The following is a 21,998-nucleotide window of genomic DNA, read 5'->3' as shown; positions in this document are numbered from 1 at the left end:
TTCTTTTTTTTTTTTTTTTTTTTTTTGGATTATGGTTTGTAGAAATTATATTAGGAAACCTCTTCATGAAGGGAAAATTTCATATGATAACATTTCACAAGAATAACAACTATTTATTGTGAGGCCCTTAGTGAATTGTTACCTTTTTGGAGCAATATTTCATGTTTGCATTTAATTACTATTATTAAACGGTCTTATTTAAAACTTTCTTATTCAAATGTCCGAAATTTTCTCATGCATACATAGGCCTCTAATCGCCATGATACATTTATTTTTGATATCCTGGTCGATTATATTAAATGGTTACAGTCATGGATTAGTACTCATGACATCAAATTGAATATCATCTACACCATGTCTCGCTTACAACCTTTTCTACTCCAAATGAAAATAATGCCTCCTCATAAGGTACCGTATGTGTAACCTAGCTACACCCACCAAGAGATAATCGTATACGTATATGTTAATACCAATATAGTATTGGTGGATCTGTTCAAAATTAGAGGCTGATATCTTCTCATCTTCTTCACGCCAAGGAATGTTTGTTACTATGTTGGTAGCCGAAATAAATAAGCAAACAATTTGAAATGCGAGTCAAAAGATTGATGTAAGCTAAATAAAAAATAAGGGTTAGGCAAAAATTCTAGTATATCCTCAATGGGTATGCTTGAATACTTGATATAAAGCTCAACATCAATCATATGCCAGAAGACAAGATTATAATTACGATAACATTTGAAGATGATAATGCATTCATGTATAATTATATAATTCTAATTTTAGAAAGGGTAGTGATAGAATTTTACGATGGAAATTTCGTAGATATTTTAAATGTTGAATAACATTATTTTGACTGTAATTTTAAAATCACACTAATTAATTACTATTATTGTATCATTTTATCGCCTTCTAATGAATCAACTTCTCTTTTTATAGGACACTTCTGTCACAACTCACAACAGAGGGAAGATGGATTAAGATGTCTATTGTTCAGATGTACCACAGATGTACTAGAATCACACTCATTTTTCCTAGAGTTTATAAACTAATTTAACTTGTTAAATCTTGAAAATGGTATTAAAGACTTGAAATTAAAATCTCGTCTACATCATACATGCGAGCACGTTTTGCTATTACATGTGCTAAAATATCTTTGAATTAGATCAAATATATCCCTTTTTATTTTTATTGGTTTTAAGCTCAGGCATATGCTTCTTAGAATCAAAGTGGCATCATCTTTTTCATATATTTATGACTTTTTTGGTCATAAATTTCCGCCAAAAAAGTACTTAGTTTTAGGTAGTGACTTTAGAACTTTGAAGCTAAAAGGGTGAGCACACCCCACAGGCTATAATTAATGAATCAAATGCCAACCTAACCCAAGCTATGTTTATAGTAATCTCACATTAATAGCACCTATCAACATCAAATTGAAAATACTCTGAAATAAGGAATACACAATTAGTCCTAGAATGTAAAGAGGCTTAAAAAAGTTGCAAAACTGTACGAACAATTAGTCTTAAAAGGATATAGTTTTAACATGAAGCAGAAAAAAGAAAGACATGCGCAAAAATTGTCTTGATTTGCAATCTTGAATTTGCGTAGTTACAGTATTACTAAGGTATTGGTCACAAAGAGGAATGCCAAAATTAATATCAGGAGTGTGAAAATCATTTCTTGGCACAACATAACTACTCCCTCTGTCCCTATTTTGCCCCATTTGACTGTGCGCGGTCTCTATGACGCGTTTTAAAACGTCTATATCTTTATTTTCATATACGTAAAAATTATAAAAACATGATATTAATAAAATATACAATGAGACGAATTTAACAAGATCACGCATGACTATATTATCTTTTATAGATTAACAGTAAATTATGGTCAAAGTTTTCAAAGTTTGACCCAAAAAATGGCAATGGGGCAAAAATAAAGGGACAGAGGGAATATAATGAAACAATTGAGCATTGACGCAAAAAATCTTAATTGCCAGCTACACCATTACCTTCCATGGTCGAGTGAAACCACTTCTCATAGCAAAATATACGAGCATCAGAATTGATGAATGCATTTCTTGTACACTCTATTCCACATCAGCAAAACCAGAGACAAAGATTTGATAAATCTCAGTCATCCATGTCGAGAACTCTGAAAAAGAATGTGTTGGCTTGTTGCCCGGTCAAAAATACAGCAAACAACACAACACCTCTTAGCAAATAGAACAACCCTCTTGGAAAAACATAATCTTCTGTAGACTGTAGTACTTATTCCTTTTTTGGGTGTGGAGGAAGTTGCTTCATCAGAACATCATCAAATTTGTTGACGTCTGAACAACAAAAGGTTCCATTAACAATCGAGTCAAGAAGTAAAAAATTACCCCTAAAGCAATTGAAATAGGCAAGGCTGGTAGCGCTCGACGACACACGGACAACAAAATGAGAGTACAAGCAAGCCCTGATATAATAGCAAGGTAACAAGCATATACTGTCATAAGATCATACATTGCAGCTCTACCCACAAGAACACTGTAAAACACAAAATCTCCCAGTCCAAGTTTGATACCAGCAGTCATGGCTTCCTCATTACCATCACCGCCATCTCTCCCCTCCCCAGCAACCATCTCCACAAGGGGTGACCTTTCTTCATCTACCACGCCAATCTCACTTGAGTTCGCTACCACCAACGGTATTGTTTCCCCTTGATCATCACTCCTTTCATTCCTCATTCTCTCTCTTTCATCATCAACTGCAATCTCCTCATTGGAATGATTTCCAATAGTTGTTGCCAGATTCTGAAGCTCCACTGACGAATTATCTGAAACCCCACCAACCAAAAGCCCCAAACCCCCATTTCTTCTTCCCCCGCCACTAGACGTAGAAACCGTAGGCCTTGCCTCATAAACTAAAGCTGGAAGATCATCATCCCTCGACTGAGACAGTTCCACTAGAATCTTCAACGGACCACCAGGAGCTAAAACTGCAACCAAATCATACAACGCCAAAGCAACCAGCAGCCCCCAGGTAGTCCATTCAGGTAATTGGGTGAACCAAGCAGCAGTAATGATCCCCAAAATCACAGTGTAAGTTTGGGTAATGATAATTGGAACCCCTCTGCCGAATACTGAGACAACCCCAAGTACAGAGAAGTTAAAAAGAGAGAGAAAACACGTGGGGGCATCAAAGGGGAGAGAGAAATGGCTGATGAGAGAGAGAAAAATGGCACCCCCCATAGTGGTGAGGATGAGAAAAGCAGATAGGCGCATATAGTGTTTGAGAAAGTTGGTGAAGTTATAGTAGTAAAGGAGGACAAGGATGAAGGTGACTACTGCAATGAGTACAATAAATACAGCAGCATTAAGAAGAGCGCCTTCAAATTTTTGGGTTGTAGAATCGGATGGATTTTCTGAATAGACTAGGTTGGCCGCAGTGACAATAGGGGTTGGAGTAGGGGAAGATGGGAAAGAAGAGGACGGAGAAAGAATGGATACCAAAAGAACAACTAGGAGCATGCAAATTGAGACAGGGGACATTACCCCGATTAGTTCTTTGCCAAGGGAATCAAGGATGCTCCCCTCCATTGCAGCTACTTTGTGCAGATGAGAAGAGAAGGGACTAGAAGGTCAGGGACCCGCCATTGAGGGGCTTTTTGAGAGGAGAAATGATGAATGAGCCCAAAAAGAATGATTCATCCGCACAAATTTATGAGCTGTATTTATTGAGGTGTTCCATGAACTTTCATTTGTCCCGTTAGGCCTTTACCCTAGTTATTTCAACATGGACAAACAGCAGTGTTGATAGATGTCCCATGGAGTCCTACTAAGATCTGCACAGAGTAGCAACCCAAAAAATTAGTTCAAGACACCATAGCAGCCAACATTCTGAATGAATTACATCTAATCCTATCAAATCCAAACGCTTCACAAAACAAACTATACAATAATTCAATTGCAGATAACTACATCAATTATAAAATAAGTATACTCAAGCAATCATCACCAATAATGAAAATAACATGCACAAGTTCCAACATGAAACCTAAGAACCCTGTATACATTGCACAAACAACAAAGCCAATTGCATCATTGTCAAATAACTAACAACTTAGTTAAGCAAAGGCAATATGGTAGCTTAGAAAATCACTAATCACTAACAAACAACCTATGATCCCACAGATTAGTATAGCTACGCCAAGTACTTGAAGGGAAACAAATCCACAAGATAGAGCCACAAATTCACACAGAAGATGAAGAATAGAACCAGTAATGAGATGTTATATTCTCTCAGATCATCTGTCATTGTCTCCTGCAAGGTTCAAACATCAAAGAGGTTCCTGAACAAGAAATCTAATATCTCCGCCTATTATTTTCCTTCTTTTTATATTGTAAATGAACTAGAGTAAATTGCACTTCTATACATGCTAAATTAGAGAAGGTACAATACATCTCTTGTGATCAGTAAAAAAAGTGGTAAGTCCTCAAATTGACCTGATTGTAGTCACTGGCCAAATTTCTCCTTAACATGTTCTGCACAGATGCATGTTAGAACTTCAGAATGCAAGAGAAAGTGCAGTTGATGGTAAATCACTACATCAGAGACTCAGAGTAATATATCTGATGAAGGTAGACGCACACTAGAACTTCAGAGTGCAAGAGTGAGTGCAGAAGATGATGAAAAACTAATCACTGCTCATCAGTCATACCCCTAATGAAGGCAACCTAAAACTTTTAGTAATCTTTCTTTAATATCATTATTTTGATTGTAGGCAATCTACAATAAAACTGAAACTAAGTTATACAGACAAGGTGCCTTGAGCAATCCTTAAACTAAACTATCCGTACGCTAAACTACCTCTACACAAACATAGTAGTTTAGTATAATGATGTAGTTGAGCCTCTAATTGAGAGCTGCATCAATGAGTTTGTCATCTAGAAACCCTAATTATAACAACACATAAATAAGGAGCTAGATCTAGAAATCAAGAAAGAACAATAATATTCACTCTCTTCTTCAAATATCAATCTTTAAAAAACCCCCAAAAGCTTACAATTATCACTAAGTCATGGTTATTAGACCACTGAAGCCAATCTAACATAGGTTTAAAATTTTATTTACAATCCCAAACTTACATTTTTTTTTTTCTTTCTACTCAAAGAAAGAAACTTATACTTGGAATTAGAAATATCAACCAACACCAATGAAAATGCATACGAGCATGGATTTTCAAGCATTTGCAGCAGTACAACAAAAATCTAATTGGAAAAACTTAGCCCAATTCTCTAACTTTCAACAATCATGTAACCTAACTAATTGGACAAACCCTTTAAAACATCAAGTGCTAAAAATGGCAAAACCCATTTTCCTTCTAAATCATTTAACCTAATTGTTAAATAACCCAGAAAAAAGGGTCATAAATTTCCTTAATCACTAGTCTAATTAAAATTATTTAGTATCAAATTCATTAAGTACACTAAATGCCAATAATCATTCATAAAACTGTAAGTTAACCCAAAACCCATAACAGAAAAATCAATTTGAATAAAATTACTCGTAGTTCATTAATTAATAATTAGAGATTAAGAGTCTTACCTAGAATGATTATCGAGCAAAAAAACCCACATCAACAGAGATAGATTAAGTAGAATTCCTCGCCAATTTGAAGCTGATTCTGCATTTGAAGCTAAATTTCAAGAAAATAAATCAAATTTAGAGAGAAAAAAGGGAGAATACAAATGAAACGTTTTGATCTATAGATTGTAGTCAGTCTTACCACATGAGGTAGATTTGCGAGAAAATTCAAAGAAGAATGGCCCAGTTATTTTGAGCTTCTACTCTGCCCTGTTATGCTTAAAAATAATAATTAATAACAATAATATTTAATATTTAATAAAAATAATAATTATTATTATTATTAATATTTAATAATAATAATTAATAATAATAATAATTAATATTTTATAATAATAATAATAATATATAATATTAATTGATAATAATAACTAATGTTTAATGATAATAATTAATATTTTATATTATTTAACACAATTTTTAATATTATAAAAAGAGTTAAAAATCAAATAATAATAATGCGATGATGATAATAATAATAATAATAATAATAATAATAATAATAATAATAATATTTACTCTGCTCTACTTTGCCCTACTCTATCAGAAGCTCAAACAGGGCCTGAGAGAGAGAAGGAATGAGAGAAAGGGCTAAACGACATCATTTTTGCTTGCTGCCTTTTTTTTTTATAAGCTTTGTTGCCTAATTCTGTAAGAAAAAATTTACTTTTTTAAAAAAATAAATGCATAGAAAATAAAGGGCCTTTTTAGGGAAAAAGTTAGGCATCATTGTAAATTAAGATTCGCCATAGTTATTTTGATTTAGGGAAAGAATTCATAAATAGTTAACTACTGAATACTAGAGGTAATGAGATACCGTATTTCCCGCCCTCTTAACAGATAAAATAACAAAATCACTAATAAAATAAGGACGACTTAACCCTATCATGAACCGAATTAACGAAGACTCCCAAATTCCCAATAGTTTAATTGTTGACCACTTTTAATAGGCCTTGTACCACATTAATTACATCACCTTTAATCTAATATGGAGTACATTGTAATACCAACTTGAAAACCAAAACGCCCTACAGCTTCAGGCTTTTGGCCAGTCACACACACAAGTAACTTTCAAGACCATTGTCACTGATGGATAAAGAAGAGTGAAGGGATGTTTCACACTTTCACTAGTCTAAAATCCCTCGATCATATCTTTAGTCCATTTTAAAATCTCGAATAACAGAATTACACTTTAATCATACCATCATAATCGAATAACTACATATCAATACCATCCAAACAAAATAAATTCATTCCATTGGAATCAAACAATTCATTTGTCACCTCACTCTCCCACTTAGAAATTATTGAATTGATTTGTTGTATCACCAATAATCATGTATCTCCATCTCGTTCCACAAAGAGCCAATTACAACAAGGTCTACAACTATAAGATCAACAATGTGTATGTGGGACCCCACCGACAACAGCCATTGTTAAGCCAAAACACTCCCTTCTCAAACCACACACCCAATCACTTCTTCTCCCATCATCTCCTCAACCAACCCATCTCCTCCTCCTTCTTCTTCCTCCCTTCAACCGCCGGCAAACAATGTCGTCGCCGGCGACACTTCCGATGACCACCCAACAAGCCACCACCGCCGACAACAACACCGCCATCACAACCCCCGCATTTCGCAGCTTCATCTCCCGCTTAACCACCTCTCTCCGCCAAACCTTCGCGCAACGCCGCCCTTGGTACGAACTCCTCGATCGCACCGCCTTCACTCGCCCCGAGAATCTCTCCGACGCTTTCTCTCGCATCCGCAAAAACGCCGCTTACTTTCGCGTCAATTACCTCTCTCTCCTCGCCGCAGTCCTCGCTTTCTCTCTCATCTCACACCCTTTCTCTCTCCTCGTCCTTCTCTCTCTTCTCGCTTCTTGGATCTTCCTCTACCTCTTCCGCCCCTCCGATCAACCCGTCGTTATCTTCGGTCGCACGTTTTCCGAGCGTGAGACGCTTGGGATTCTCGTTGTTTCTACTGTGGTTGTTATCTTCTTGACGAGTGTTGGGTCGTTGTTGATTTCCGCTGCTTTGATTGGGGTTGCCATTGTTTCTGTTCATGGAGCTTTTAGGGTTCCTGAAGATCTGTTTTTAGATGAACAAGAAGGTCCTAATGCTGGGTTATTGTCGTTCCTTGGTGGGGCTGCTTCCTCCGCCGCTGTTGCCGCCGCGAATCCCGCCGGAAGAGTCTGATTTTGAATTTTGAGGTATTCGTTTTTGTTTGATTTGATTTGATATGATCTGATATTAAAGGGGAAAATTGGTGGATTCTTTGGTTATTAGGGTTTTGTAGCTAGCTATTTTAATAGTTGATCTGGATCTAATACAAGAAATGTGTAGTAGATCTTTATATTTGCTTTTGATCAATTTGCTAGCAGTGCAGTGTAATTTCTTTTTACTGAATGTAGTTATAATTCGATGAATTTGTTATATGAAATATTATCGCTTATCAAAGAAATAGTATGATGAGCTTGTTCACTAATGTTAATCACTGATTGTTATCATGAATTATGATGAGTTTGTTCTGGTGAAGATTCTCTCAGTTTGATGGGCTGAAATCTGAATTGTTATCTTTGGCAGTGTAGCATATTGAATTCATTCCTTGATTTGTCGAAGAGATGATGATTGTTTTTGGATCGAGCTCTTAATTAGTTTACGCTCGTTCTTATGTTGTTTTATCGTTGAAGGATGAATGTACGAAAAATTGTGCTCTTGTGATTGTTGCCAACCATGTTATGCACCTCATAGATCGAATGAACTTGGTAGGTTACATGTTGTGGAGTATGCTTTTTGACTTGACTTTTACATAACAACTCATAGATAATGAGATGATAATCGTGTTGTTGAGATGGATCCTAATGAAAATGAACTGAAGATAGATGAACAAAGCATTGTACATGATAGTCTTTACCGGGCTGCAAGAAGTTGGCTGGGGGATGGAATTGGGGTGGTGTGGTTTGGTGTGGTGTTGCTGGGGTTTAGATTCCACTAGTATTGCTAAATTTGACTAAAGATTGGTGACGAAGTGTATGCATACGGTGCTAATGTACTATTTACCGTGAAGATGAGTTATAATATTTGAATTAAAGGGATGCAAGAAAATGGAAAATCATGGAGAATTTGTTGAAAAACCTTGAAAGATTAAAGACCTATCATGGACAACAGCTGCCATATTGAGGTCTTTTGTTAGGTGTTCATTTCTAAATATGTCAATTCCATTGATTAGGTTATGGAGTATTCTACCTTGAAAAATTCCATTGATAATGGAAAATCATGGAGATTTTGTTGAAAAATCTTGAAAGATTAAAACCTATCATGGACAACAGCTGTCACATTCTTGAGGTCTTTTGTCAGATGTTCATTTCTATGTATGCCAATTCTATTGATTAGGCTATGGAGTATTCTACCTTGCATTATCTGAGATGAAATTTTTGGTTGGGAGGGCCAGCAGTGTAAGGAAGGAATTTAGGTACCATTAGCTGGTAGGGTTAACAAAATTGAACGTAAAGACGTAACTTAGTACAGTTGGTGGTGCTTTTTCCCTGTGAGAATTAGAGCCATAGAGTTACAAGTAAATCATGAATAAACTGGTGAGGGAAGATGTTGCATTATAATTTAGGCTATTCAAGTATTACTGCTAGCTTTCTATTGCTTCCTGTACTGTTCTTGTTAGCAGATAGGAGATTAGCGAGTGACTGGTGTTTCATTATGTTTAGTTGGGGGGCAAAATTTTAAATTGGGTGAATGTCTCGTGTAAAAAATTGCAATTGCAAGAAGCTACCGACCAAAGGGCTGCAGGGGCTTTTGTTTTCTTATCATTTTGACTGTAGCACTGTTGGTTAAACCTGAATCAGTAATTGACGGACTAGTTGTTTTAGGGATAGTGTAATTTTCATCCCATGAAGGTGCAATGAATATAGGATGGCAATATCATAGGAAACTTTGTGGGTGTAGGAATTTAAAATATGGAACAGAGCTTTCATGACTTTGATGTTTATTAGTTCAGAATGTTTTGTGTTAAAAAACGTTTGACCTGAGGAATGATGATGGATGGTAAGATTAATGGTGGTCGCTTCCTGGGAGCTCTCTGGATATGTAGTTGGTGAGAGAAAATGAAATTGTGTGCTGTTTTTCTTTTAAATTAACATTCTCGAGAACAAAAGATTTGTGTATCTCTTATTTGCTGTATTTTATACTCCTGCAACATATCTGTTGGTTTGAGCTACTGCAATTAATGTGACGCACCAAATCTGTGAAATCTCCTGCATGAACTCCAAGCTCTAGCTTTCTGGGAAGACATACTCACTTGTTGAAATGTATAATGCAGACGATGTGACTTAACTGGTAGCAAAACATTCTTCATGATTTACATCTATAGGTTGATGTTGTGATTAGGCATCAAGCGCACGATCATTCTGCCCGCCACAAAAATTCCTTTTCAGACCCAGTAGGACTAGGAACAAGAACAAAAAAGGCAAGTCCTCCACAACTGATTCCACAAAACGACTTTGGCCATATTCAAGAAGTTGAACCACTTGTGGAGAACTGGCCATTTTCCTGGTCGCGACCAATTGATCAATGAGGACATAGTTTCAAATTGGATGATAATAAGTGTTGATGGGCATCAAAAGCAGAGATTATTATTGGAGAGCATAGTTTATACAAAGTACTAGTAAGTCTTGGAGTAGTTCTATTCGTGAATGTTACTTTGTCAGCACTCAGCAGTATGTGCCAACCTGGTATTATGAATTTCTGTCAAAAAAAACTTGCACCTCTTAAAAGGTTGCGGCGGGCTTGAACAAATTTTGGGCCACAACATCATACAGCACCAATTTGGGCAAGCAGAGTGGGCCAGAGACTATTTTTGTTAAAAATGTGGGCTGAATAGGTGAAGTCCTTTTTTTTTTTTAAGGATTTATCTTATGCCTACATTTAGATCTTCTGCTTAGAACTTTAGATTATTGTTGTCATGAAACTTTGAAAGCTCTACTGTACGTCTGTACCACTCTAGTCAATAGTCACAGAGGACGGATGGAAACTTGGAGACAAATAGCATCAAGCTTTCATGATCATCTTAAAAAGTAGAGGCTCATCGGCTGAATAACTTCGTTCGTAGGTCGAGTTCACCATGATTTGTTGATGATGAACTGTATGTAGGCTAAGCAATTTTGATAAATCCTACTCGTAAGTTTTATTTTTATTTTATTTTTTCGTTTCTTGAGCTTAATCTCACATTCATAGATCATAGGGGTAACATTCATAGATGTAACCGATCAAGTACGGACTAGTTTAATTTTGGGCTAAGGCCATCACTACCCACACCTACTCCAAGGCTCCACCCTCCACCTAACCAAACTAAACTTTAAATTGGATTCAGTTTGTCACCCACACAAACTAGACACAACACTGTACAATGTTTTTAACTCTAATCCAACAAAATCTAATATTTGTGTCATATAGTAACATTTTATTAATTATTAATAACTAACAATATGGATTTGACATTGATTGGGAACATGCAAATGAACTGTCTGCTTGAATTGTTAGGTCAGTTTTAAATACATTGTTTTAAAGAAGTGTATCAATATGCAGTTTTGATTGTACTCTCTGTTTCATAAAGATAGTTGCAGTTTGAATTCTTTCATTGTTAACAAATTCTGCTTTGACTATTGTCTGTGATTTATATGCAAGGCAAAAATAACCATGTGAGATCCTGTCGTATTAATCTCAATATGTATTTTCGATATCAACTTCTTATTATTTTTACAAATATATGTTTAGAGATATCAACTCCCAGAATTTACATAGACATATGTGGAAAAAAAAAGTGTATTTATCTTTGCAAAATGAAAGAAGTTTGTTAGTAGGGTACTAGGGTATGCATTATGTATAGTCAAGTCACCCTTTAAAAAGAAAAAAAGCCTCAAGATATCATAAAAGACATCCTTTTCCTAAGGTCATAGAAAAAAGTTACCTTATATGGCTATATCTATAAATAGTTAGCCATTTACTAGTTAAAGGCTTTAATGGGTTAGAAGGGTAGAAGGAAACTTGAGTGCAAGAGATATGAATGCTCTCCAAACTTTATACTACAATGTTTGTAGTGAGGCAAGTCAGGCAACTTCAACCACCCCATATCCCCATCAGTAGTAATTTGGTTGATAATGAGAGAACGCTACTAAAATTTGATATGTTCATGTATTTTTTTTTTCCTTCAAAATGGCTAACATATGAGATGTACAGACATACGACATGTATAATACCAAACCATTTTCAAACAAAAAATATTGCTAACGTGTTGAAAGAACTTAGAAGTCCATTATCATTGCGATTTTACGATTTTTTTTTACCCAATACCAGATCATAAAAAAATCTCACATTTAAGGTTTGAGCAGAGTTAGGACTTAGGAGTCTAAGGCTCATACCAACAAAAAAATGACACAACTTCTATTGTTAATGAACTATAATAACAAGTACTCTAACAACAACAACAACAACAACAACAACAACAATAATAATAATAATAAAAAGAAATATAGGGTGAAAATGGTAAAATCAACATTTTTAGTTTAATTTTATTTTACTACCTCCGTTTTCCAAAGTCTTACTCACTTTTCGTTTTCATCCGTTTTTTTAAGTTCTACTCATTTTTTACTTTATTCCTTTTATGATGACTTTTTATTCATTTTTTTATCATCCACAACCCCACTTGTAGAGTCCAATTTTATATAATAAAATCTCTTACCCTCTATCTCTCTCCTCTTTAATACAAAAGTATTCACATTTATGGTCTCCGTTTTTACTTTTTTTTAGTTTGCGTAACTATGATAATTGAGTAAGACTCAACAAAACAGAAGTAGTATAAAAGTTAGCATTTAATTTGAGAGAAACAAATAACATCTAATGAAAACTATGTTAACAAAGACAAGTATTCCATCAATCCTATGCAATACTCCTTAATTAATTCTTTCCATCAATTTTACACTTTCATAGAAATGGAATTGAAAAATTGGACCACTATTTCTATAATGTACAAACAAGATAACGACCCTCTCTAATCTCTACTTTCTAGGTTATTCAAGTATTTTGTCTACAAGTATACCTAAGATTGTATTTTGTTTGAAAGCATCATTCTTTCACACACTTGAATTATGCATTTAAAGCTTCATGTCATAAACTTCCAAATCTCAACACATAGAACTTCCAAACTCATTACTTTAATCGTATTATAAAAGAATAAAAAAAGCTGGTAACAATTTTATGTATTACAAGTAACACATAATAGTAACAAAAATTTAAAAAGTAGTTAAAAATTACATTATTGTATTAATAAAAACAGCAAAATGACACTCAAATAACTGTTGGGATTCAACCTCGTATAATCCCCCCAAAAGTTCACTTTTTTATGCACTTATTAATGAACCCATGCAATTACCAATGGCATTTTCTGTAATTTTGTCAAGGTTCAGAACATAAAACTCACATAATAACCAGAAAAAGTAGCCGTTAGATTTATTATAAAGATTCAAAAAATTGACTCATTTCTCAAAATTTTAGAGAGAGAATTTTTTTTTTTATAGAGAGAAATAGAAAGAGAGGAAAAAACTAGCCGTTAAGAGGCGCCTCTGAAGCATTTGCAACTCTGACAGTTTGTCCCGGGTTTTTTAACTTTTCACGTGAGTTTCTCTCTCATCACGTGCTGTTATGATACTCAAAAAACGTCAACCTTAACTACAAAACCCTCCACTTCTCTGTTTTATTCCCTGTTTCATCAACTCATTTTCAGCTCCTCACTAAAAACCCAAGTTTTTAATTCTTTATTAAAAAAAAACCCATTAAATTTTTTAAATTTTAGAAAATACCCAATTTCTCAAATGTTGATTGAAACTCAAAAAAAGAAGGGTAAATGGAAGATACAATCCAAAGAAAAAACCCCATTTGGTGGTTTCGATTTTGGTTTCGGGTTTAAGTACAAGGTGTTGATGTTGGTGCAATTGTTGATGATTTTATGTGAACAAGGTTGTTCAAGTGAGAGTGGATATGATGGTGTGGTAATTACACAAGCTGATTATCAAGGTTTACAAGCATTTAAAAATGAGTTAATTGATCCAAAAGGGTATTTAAGGAGTTGGAATGATAGTGGAATTGGTGCTTGTTCAGGTGGTTGGGTTGGAATTAAATGTGCAAAAGGTCAAGTTATTGTAATTCAACTTCCATGGAAAATTTTAGGTGGTAGAATTACTCAAAAAATTGTCCAATTTCAAGCACTTAGAAAACTTAGCCTTCATGATAATCTTATCACTGGTTCAATCCCTTATACTTTAGGCCTTCTTCCTAATCTTAGAGGTGTCCAACTCTTTAATAATCGCCTTTCGGGTTCGATTCCAGCTTCATTAGGCCAATGTCCTTTGCTTCAAACCCTTGATCTTAGCCATAATTTTCTTACAGGAAAAATTCCTCCTAGCCTTGCTAATTCTACTAAGCTTTATTGGGTCAATTTGAGCTATAATTCCTTGCAAGGTCCTATACCCAGCGAGTTAACTCGTTCGAGTAGCCTTAATGTTCTTTCTCTTCAATACAATAATTTATCAGGACCATTGCCTTCTAATTTGGGAAAACTTTCTAGTATTATAACATTAGATTTGTCCCATAATTTTATCAAGAGTAGTTTTCCAAAGAGTATTTCAAGATTATCCTCTTTGAATACATTGAATTTAGAGAGTAATTATCTTGTAGGAGATTTGCCTGAAGATATAGGTAACCTTCATAATTTGTCTATGCTTAATCTTAGGAGGAATCGAATCGAGGGCCGAATTCCTCAATCAATTGGCAATCTTTCTACCCTCAATCAGCTTGATTTGTCCTTCAATGATTTCAGTGGAGAAATACCAAATTCACTTTCTAATTTGGAAAATCTTGGTTTCTTGAATGTGTCATATAATAGCCTTTCTGGTTCAGTTCCAACTGAACTTTCTGAAAAGTTTAATTCAAGCTCATTTATTGGGAATCTTCGATTGTGTGGGTTTAGCCCTTCATCTCCATGCCCTTCAGAAGCACCATCACCTTCAATTGGCATCTCAGCAGAAGCGAAAAAAGCCCGAAAATTGAGCATTAAAGACATAATTCTGATAGCAGCAGGTATACTTCTAGTGATTATGCTCACACTTTGCTGCATACTACTCTTCTGCTTGATCAGAAAAAGGTCTGTGTCAGGACAAGAGAAAGAGGGGGGTGTTGCTGCCGCGGGGAGGGCCTCACAAGCCGAGAAGGGAGGCCCGTCTGGTGGACCGGAGGTTGAGACAGGCGAAACCGGGGGTAAACTGGTTCATTTTGATGGTCCAATGGTGTTTACAGCAGATGATCTTCTGTGTGCTACTGCTGAAATCATGGGGAAGAGCACATATGGAACTGTTTATAAGGCTACATTGGAAGATGGAAGTCAAGTTGCTGTGAAAAGACTAAGAGAGAAGATTACAAAAGGGCAGAAAGAATTTGAAGCTGAAGTTAATATGATTGGCAAAATTAGACACCCAAATCTTTTGGCATTGAGGGCCTATTATTTAGGGCCTAAAGGAGAAAAGCTTCTTGTCTTTGATTATATTCCTAAAGGAAGCCTTGCAAACTTTTTACATGGTAAGAAACTTGTTAATTCTTATTGTAAAAACTTATTTTACTTTCTAATGTTGTTAATATGTGATTGGAAAGTAATCTGCTGTTTTCGATTGCAGTTCGAGAGCCAGACACACGGGTACACTGGCCTACAAGAATGAGGATGATACAAGGAATGGCTAGGGGACTCTTCCATCTTCACAACAATGAGAATATAATTCATGGCAACCTGACATCAAGCAATGTCCTCATTGATGACAGCATCAGTGCCCAAATTTCAGACTATGGACTGTCAAGGCTAATGACAGCATCAGCTGCAGCTAATGTGATTGCTACTGCAGGAGCATTAGGGTACCGAGCTCCAGAGCTGTCGAAGCTCAAGAAGGCCAACACGAAGACTGATGTGTATAGTCTAGGGGTGATCATCTTGGAGCTACTGACTGGGAAGTCACCCGGGGAAGCGCTGAATGGTGTAGATTTGCCGCAGTGGGTGGCTTCCATTGTTAAAGAAGAGTGGACTAATGAGGTTTTTGACTTGGAGTTGATGAAAGACGCGTCAACTATTGGTGATGAGTTGCTCAACACCTTGAAGTTGGGCTTGCATTGTGTTGACCCTTCGCCAGCTTCGAGGCCAGAGGTTCAGCAGGTTTTGCAGCAGTTAGAGGAGATCAGGCCGACTGATACTGCAACTACTTCGGGTGATGACGGTGGTGGTGATCCATCAGCTAGTGATTAAGGAAGATTTTGAGGATTTTTTTAGGGATTTTTGGTGTTTTGATTAGTAGTCTTGATCATCTTTTGCTAATTGAGCTTTGTATATAGAATTTTATTACTATTTATTAGTTGCTCCTAAATGATCATAAGTTAGTAGGTTTGTGAAATTCTCTTGTTCCCGTCCATTAAGGAACAAGAGACCTATGTTTTTATTCTAAGCAAAGTCCATTCTTTAATGACTTCCAATACTTCGGTCTCTGTTTGATTATTTCTGAATTGCTGCTACACCTGAAGCTCAAATTGAAACTGTATTGCCGCTATAATCTCAGTAAAAAAATTCTTCCGTGTTTAACTGCATTAGGATTTAGGAATAATAAGCTAGAATCTAAAATCGAGCTTACTAAAAAATAGCAAGTGACTATAATTTTAAGGCAGGCTAAAATAAAAACGAGACATCTGAGAATTTGCTGCTTCAATTCAAAATAACATTCACAAACCACAACAGCAAAGCACAGTATCATACTTCGTAGTATATACAAGGTTGAATACATTCTGAATGACTGAATTAAGTTGTAATGTGATGGTACACAGCTGAAGCCTCAGACAATGCAACAGATTTGATTCACAAGATTCTCAAAACAATTAGTGAAAGAGGTAACACAGACCTCTTCAATAATTAGCTATGTACAGAACGTGGAAAAGGGTGCTATAAAATGAACTTAACTGTTCTCAATTGTACAGAAAATTAGACTACAAAAACAACAGAACAAAAATTGTACAGTATATACATGAAATACATCAACTAACACCATTTCCGTATTCTTTTGTTTCTTCAGCAACCTTTTCCCAAACACTAGCCATTTTTTCTGCAAATCCCGCCTGCAAAAGCAAGTATTATTTGGTTAGATTTTGCCAAATAATAACCACAGGAAATACAAACAATTACATAATGCACTAACATATCTATGCATGATAGTAGAAATGGTGTTTAGCTTTGAGAGTCACAATGTTTGCTAAAGCAATATGCTACTTCGTTTAAATCACTCCACCATATCATACTAACTCAAAATTAACCAATAAAAGAAGGGAAATGATTGCTCCCTATCCTAAATTATACCGCCATTGCTCCCTCCTCCATCACTTCACATCACCCCATTATGGGACCAACGATTTAACTTTTTGGAGCTATTTATAACCACCAAGGTTTTCAGCTCTAGGACTTTAATAGCTATAATTGACTTCAAAAGGTTTATCTAATAAGTAATAACCAATTTAAAGATGACATATTCAAAGAGGTATCGGGTATGTCATTGGTATTCTTTCTGTGGTTTGTTTCTTGATTTCTTTTCTTTGATTTTCTTTAATAATGGTGGTGAACTGGTGATTGGTGAGGCAATGGAGTTGTAGCTTGATGTGGCAATGATGGGATGATGATGCTTCCGATGTATTGGCTGGTGGAGCTCATGGAAGTGGTGTTGTAAAGGTGTTGTTAATGTTGGTGGTTGGTGTCGTTGGATGTGATTTAGGGAGAGGGGGGGGGTGGATTAATGTTGGAATTCTTGGAAATGCTGTGGTGGTCTAACTGGCAGTGGTGTTGTGAAGGCATACTTAATATTATCTCAAATTGGTACAATATGGTGCTTAAAATAAGCATTGAGTATCAATAGCTAGAGACGATATTCAAAATCAGTCGCAAAAAGAAAGAGAGGGGTGGGGGTGGGGAGTGCCACAGTATATATTAAGCTAACTAATTACTTAAAGAATTGTATGCCTCAGAAGTATGGATTAGCCGATCAACTAGGATTTAATATTCAGTTGGTTAAAGAGGCTGAAGAATGTACCTGATTAACAACAAAGCCTTTCAGCATGCTCAAAAAGTCTGCCTGCCTTTCTTTGTCTAGTCTAGCAAGCTCACTCCTATTATTTTCCTGTAAATTATTAAAGGTTTTACACATGAAGTATCAAAATTAGAAAAAGATTACAAAAGCCCATGGACAGAACATGAATTTTATCACACAGCCACAATTACTTAATTAAAGTGGAGGCCTCACCTCTAACAAAAGACCACACGAGTATCACAACTACTTATAATCCTAATTAATGATCAATATAATTCAATCACAAAATGGCATTTTATGTAACAACAGCCTCATCTATAAAGTATAGCATGACATGTTTCCACACATACTGCATAATGATTAGGAAAACATTGACAGAGAAAGATGGGCCAAAGAATAATCCTTAGTGCAAGACCAAATACTACTATAGAACAGAAAGAAAAAGGAATTCTGTGACAGTAGATGGCAATCCACATTTACACAAAAAAAGATGAAAGAGGAAATTTGGGAGAACATTCCTACACTGGGTATATACTGACAGAACAAATACACATCAGCATACAAAGATTCCAAACAGCTACAAAAAAATGAATAATTATAGCATGTACTCCGCTGTTGATGGGGTATCCAACCCTAGTTCATTATGCCAGAAAAAGAGACATCTAAAGCTAAGTACTTGACAATATACATATTCAGCACAAATATAAGCATAGCCTGATAACTAAAAGGCATCAATTCCTACCTTGATTCTTTCATATTCCTTGACTGCACAGCATCTGGCATCCTCAGTTGCTTTAATTGCTTCTTTCAATTCTTCAATTTTTCGCATTCTGGACTTGTCACCACCAAAAATTTTAGATGAAGCAACTTCTAGTTTTTCGACTCGTGACTCTAAAGAAGATAGTTCAGATACAAGAGTTTGGACAGTCAGCAAAGCATTGGACCGGTCAGTAAAGGCATTGTCAACAGATAGCATCATCCCAAGATAATCATGGAGCTTGTCCTGAAATAAACAATACACCAATCATTAAAACTTGGAAACCACACTGAAAATTCATTCAAGAGTGTGCACACATTCCCACTGACAACTTAATGCATCAATTAACCACAAGAGAATCTGAACTATCCAAAAATAAACACTGGCTATACAATTTCATATAACATTCATAATGAACACGGAAACTGATGTCCAAGAGTCCTATTTGGCAACCTTTGCATCGATTTATGGCCACAATGTTATTCTGAACCACCCAGAACAAGCACTGTCTATATATTTCCCATACAACATAAAAATGAACAAAGAAACTGAAGTCAATAGACCTTTAGTGCCCTTCAGAATATTAAGATGTCAGAAGAGAACTGGAACAAGAGAGCGGAGCAGACCCAGCATCGTCATATGCTATTACATCAAACTAAACATTTCAAGAAGAAAGTCACAGAATAACATTAGTCTACCTATCAGTCCATGTTAAATGGTAGCTGCTGGATCTACTTCTACAATGTCCAATTTTTGAGACACACGACATGCATAAATGCATTGTATCCTCATCAAAACGCTATTTCTCGTATCTACCTCTTATTTGTGAACTCATAAAAGACCAACAACAAAACTACTGCACTAGTTTTAAATATCTAGTGAAAATACGGACTATGAACAAACTGGTATATGGCATGTGTTCAGCCATACAATAGTCAGTAACTGTCTCTATGATAAACACTCAACATAATCATCAGCATGTGTCAATAACTAGAAATGTAGCTAAACTAATGATTTGTCTGATCACATCCAATATACTTGGTAAAAAATTCAGGTTTAGAACCCATTAATCAACAAAAAATTCTACCACAGAATATTATAATAACATGCAAATCTTTACCAAATGCTTGACAGTCTGAGAATTCAGTTCACGATACAATCTACTCGCTTTAACTGCAGCTGTTGCCATATTCTTCATGTCAGCTGCCCGCGTTCTTTGGCATTCATAAAGTGCTTCCTCGAATTCAAACTTTGTCATCTTAACAAATACCAAACCCAACTCCCCCATTGTCTCACCAATATCCTGCTGTGCTTTCACTAGCATTTCGGCCTAAACAGATAACACAACTACCACACATCAGTCTGAATATACGATATCTCAAAACTTCTTGACCACTAAATAAATAAGAGATACAACTAAGTGCTTGCATGACTAAACACAGGAAGTGAGATATAGGTATACACTTTTCCCTTACGTACTTGCAATTTCCAGTGGACTAAGTAACATTCTCCACATTATTGTTCTTTTTCTAATACTCACTTCCAGCTATTCATTATTATTGATTCTACTAACGATTATTGACCAATACTCTAGTAAAATGTTTGATTTCCTAAATAAATTTTCCTCTATTTTATGATAATCTGATAATTATATACTTTCTCTCTGCTTTTGTCAGCCACAAAACTTCACTAATTAGATACAAGTACACGATAGAATTAATATAGACAAAAATAATGATCATTATCATCACTAAACAGCTAAAAAATGCGGTACCTGTTGAGATACATTGCTAAGCTGCAGTTCAAGATCATTAAGTTTCTCTTTCTTTTCCAAAAACTCTTTATCCTCCTCAACAATTGTAGGCTTCACACCACCCCAATCATTCGACACCGCCTGTCTTAACTCCTTAAACAACCTAAACAAATCCCTCCCACTCCTGGCAGGTTGCACCACCTCCTCGGGCGCCACGGTAGACTCCCCCATAAGCTGCCCTGGCAACTTCACCACTCCATCAAGCATCCTGGACGCCACATCCGTAGTTTTAACAAGCGGAAGCCTCCCTTCCACCTGCAAAAACACCTTAAACTCGTCGCTCTTTCGAATAACAGGATGAGCTGCCAATTTCTTCAAGTACTTCTCAATGGCAACTCTCCTTTGTTCAACAAAATCATTCGTTTGCATCATTTGACTCTCCATTATACTCTTATCTGGCCTCAATGGAATAAAATAACCTCGAAACGTCTCCGATAATCGCTCCGAAAGCGTCACTACTTCTCGAAACCTCCTCTTAACACTAAACTCAGTACTTTCAAACTCAGGCAAATTCGTTCTAGTTGTAATCAAATAAGTATAGTAAGAACCACTACCTGGAACCAACGAATTCGAAGCTTCTGGAACTTTCTCAGGATCCGACACCGAAATGTAGATGTACTCCGAATCCGACAACCGCGAATCACTCCGATCATGACCGTTGATTTCTCCGACAACATCAGCATCCGCATCAAACGATCGAAACATCGCATCTGCATAAGACGGAGGTTCAAGGAACGAATTGAGCGACGAATTAGGGTTTTGGATATTGTTCTGATTCGATTGAGTTAGGGTTTCGGCCGAAGAATCATCAATGGCGGTAGTGGAGATCTCGGGAGGAGGAGAAAGAGGATTCTGAAAAGCGCCATTGAAAGACGATTGAAGAGGAGGAAAGTTATCATTGAGAGCTAAATTCTCCATTTGAGAGTGAGAATCTTCATCAGTTGAATCTTGATCGTGTCCCATCATTTTCGAAAACCCTAAATTTTAGAGAAAATTGGGGATTTTTGAGGATGAAGATGAAGAAAGTTGAGTGTAGGAGAGAGAAAAATGGATGAATTATCTATCTATAATTAGAGGTGTACATAAATAGGACCGGACCTGAAAACCGACCTGATCCGGACCTGTAGATTCAGGTCCGGTCCCGGTCCTTAAAATTCAAGGTTTCCGGTCCCGGTCCGGATCAGGTCCAAACCCGGGGTTTTCAGGTCTGGACCTGAAACCCGGTAAAAATGTATTTTTTTAAAAAAAAACTTTTTTTTCCCAAATATCAAAACAAGAAGTCAGTTCATTTCTAACCCTAACTTAATCACTCACTCCCTAACCCACTCAGCCAACACAAGTCACACAACACACTTACAAACCCACTCCCTCACGCTGCACACTCCTCTAGCGACCACTGGATCGCGCGACTCTAGCAACCCCAACCACTAGAACGTGCGACTCTAACAACCGCAACCACCACATTGCGCGACTCCAGCAACCACATCCACCAAAACACGCGACTCTAGCGACCGCAGCCACCAGATCGCGCGACTCCAGCGACTGCAGCCACCAGAACGCGCGACACTAGAGGCCGCAACCACCAGATCGCGCGATTCCAGCGAACGCAGCCACCAGAACGCGCGACTCCGGCGACCGC

At 36.4% G+C, this 21,998-nt stretch overlaps 4 protein-coding genes across 4 annotated transcripts; 2 read left to right on the top strand and 2 right to left on the bottom strand.

Moving 5' to 3' along the window:
- Positions 1 to 3: 3 nt before the first annotated feature.
- Positions 4 to 5,846, bottom strand: LOC110699349 (presenilin-like protein At1g08700). The gene is made up of 3 exons (XM_021876871.1): positions 5,767 to 5,846; positions 5,586 to 5,676; positions 4 to 3,822 (listed from the first exon to the last, which is right to left on the bottom strand). Exon 3 carries the CDS (start codon positions 3,575 to 3,577, stop codon positions 2,300 to 2,302), a length of 1,278 nt encoding a protein of 425 aa, XP_021732563.1. The 5' UTR covers positions 3,578 to 3,822; positions 5,586 to 5,676; positions 5,767 to 5,846; the 3' UTR covers positions 4 to 2,299.
- Positions 5,847 to 6,815: 969 nt separating this feature from the next.
- Positions 6,816 to 8,136, top strand: LOC110699348 (PRA1 family protein B1-like). The gene has a single exon (XM_021876870.1). It carries the CDS (start codon positions 7,177 to 7,179, stop codon positions 7,819 to 7,821), a length of 645 nt encoding a protein of 214 aa, XP_021732562.1. The 5' UTR covers positions 6,816 to 7,176; the 3' UTR covers positions 7,822 to 8,136.
- Positions 8,137 to 13,193: 5,057 nt separating this feature from the next.
- Positions 13,194 to 16,192, top strand: LOC110699347 (probable leucine-rich repeat receptor-like protein kinase IMK3). Its single transcript, XM_021876869.1, has 2 exons — positions 13,194 to 15,261; positions 15,357 to 16,192. The coding sequence occupies exons 1-2, from the start codon at positions 13,503 to 13,505 to the stop codon at positions 15,971 to 15,973; spliced, it is 2,376 nt and encodes a 791-aa protein (XP_021732561.1). The 5' UTR covers positions 13,194 to 13,502; the 3' UTR covers positions 15,974 to 16,192.
- A 247-nt stretch (positions 16,193 to 16,439) lies between these two features.
- LOC110699346 (sorting nexin 2B-like) lies at positions 16,440 to 21,418 on the bottom strand. Its single transcript, XM_021876868.1, has 5 exons — positions 20,321 to 21,418; positions 19,667 to 19,876; positions 18,532 to 18,792; positions 17,793 to 17,879; positions 16,440 to 16,830 (listed from the first exon to the last, which is right to left on the bottom strand). The coding sequence occupies exons 1-5, from the start codon at positions 21,323 to 21,325 to the stop codon at positions 16,750 to 16,752; spliced, it is 1,644 nt and encodes a 547-aa protein (XP_021732560.1). The 5' UTR covers positions 21,326 to 21,418; the 3' UTR covers positions 16,440 to 16,749.
- Positions 21,419 to 21,998: the final 580 nt, after the last annotated feature.

The sequence above is a fragment of the Chenopodium quinoa genome, unplaced genomic scaffold, assembly GCF_001683475.1.
Source record: "Chenopodium quinoa cultivar QQ74 unplaced genomic scaffold, ASM168347v1, whole genome shotgun sequence".
Lineage (NCBI taxonomy): Eukaryota > Viridiplantae > Streptophyta > Magnoliopsida > Caryophyllales > Amaranthaceae > Chenopodium > Chenopodium quinoa.
Note: the sequence above shows the minus strand (reverse complement) of the source record. Positions and strands in the feature narration are given on the sequence as shown.

What these genes read in the sequence shown, in the direction of transcription:
- LOC110699349 (XM_021876871.1), bottom strand. Translation starts at nt 3,577, where the DNA reads ATGGAGGGGAGCATCCTTGATTCCCTTGGCAAAGAACTAATCGGGGTA.
- LOC110699348 (XM_021876870.1), top strand. Translation starts at nt 7,177, where the DNA reads ATGTCGTCGCCGGCGACACTTCCGATGACCACCCAACAAGCCACCACC.
- LOC110699347 (XM_021876869.1), top strand. Translation starts at nt 13,503, where the DNA reads ATGTTGATTGAAACTCAAAAAAAGAAGGGTAAATGGAAGATACAATCC. An exon ending in CCTTGCAAACTTTTTACATG is followed by an intron (nt 15,262 to 15,356) that starts GTAAGAAACTTG and finishes TTTCGATTGCAG; the next exon opens with TTCGAGAGCCAGACACACGG.
- LOC110699346 (XM_021876868.1), bottom strand. Translation starts at nt 21,325, where the DNA reads ATGATGGGACACGATCAAGATTCAACTGATGAAGATTCTCACTCTCAA. An exon ending in CTCAGACTGTCAAGCATTTG is followed by an intron (nt 18,793 to 19,666) that starts GTAAAGATTTGC and finishes TGTTTATTTCAG; the next exon opens with GACAAGCTCCATGATTATCT. An exon ending in AAGGCTTTGTTGTTAATCAG is followed by an intron (nt 16,831 to 17,792) that starts GTACATTCTTCA and finishes TTGCTTTTGCAG; the next exon opens with GCGGGATTTGCAGAAAAAAT.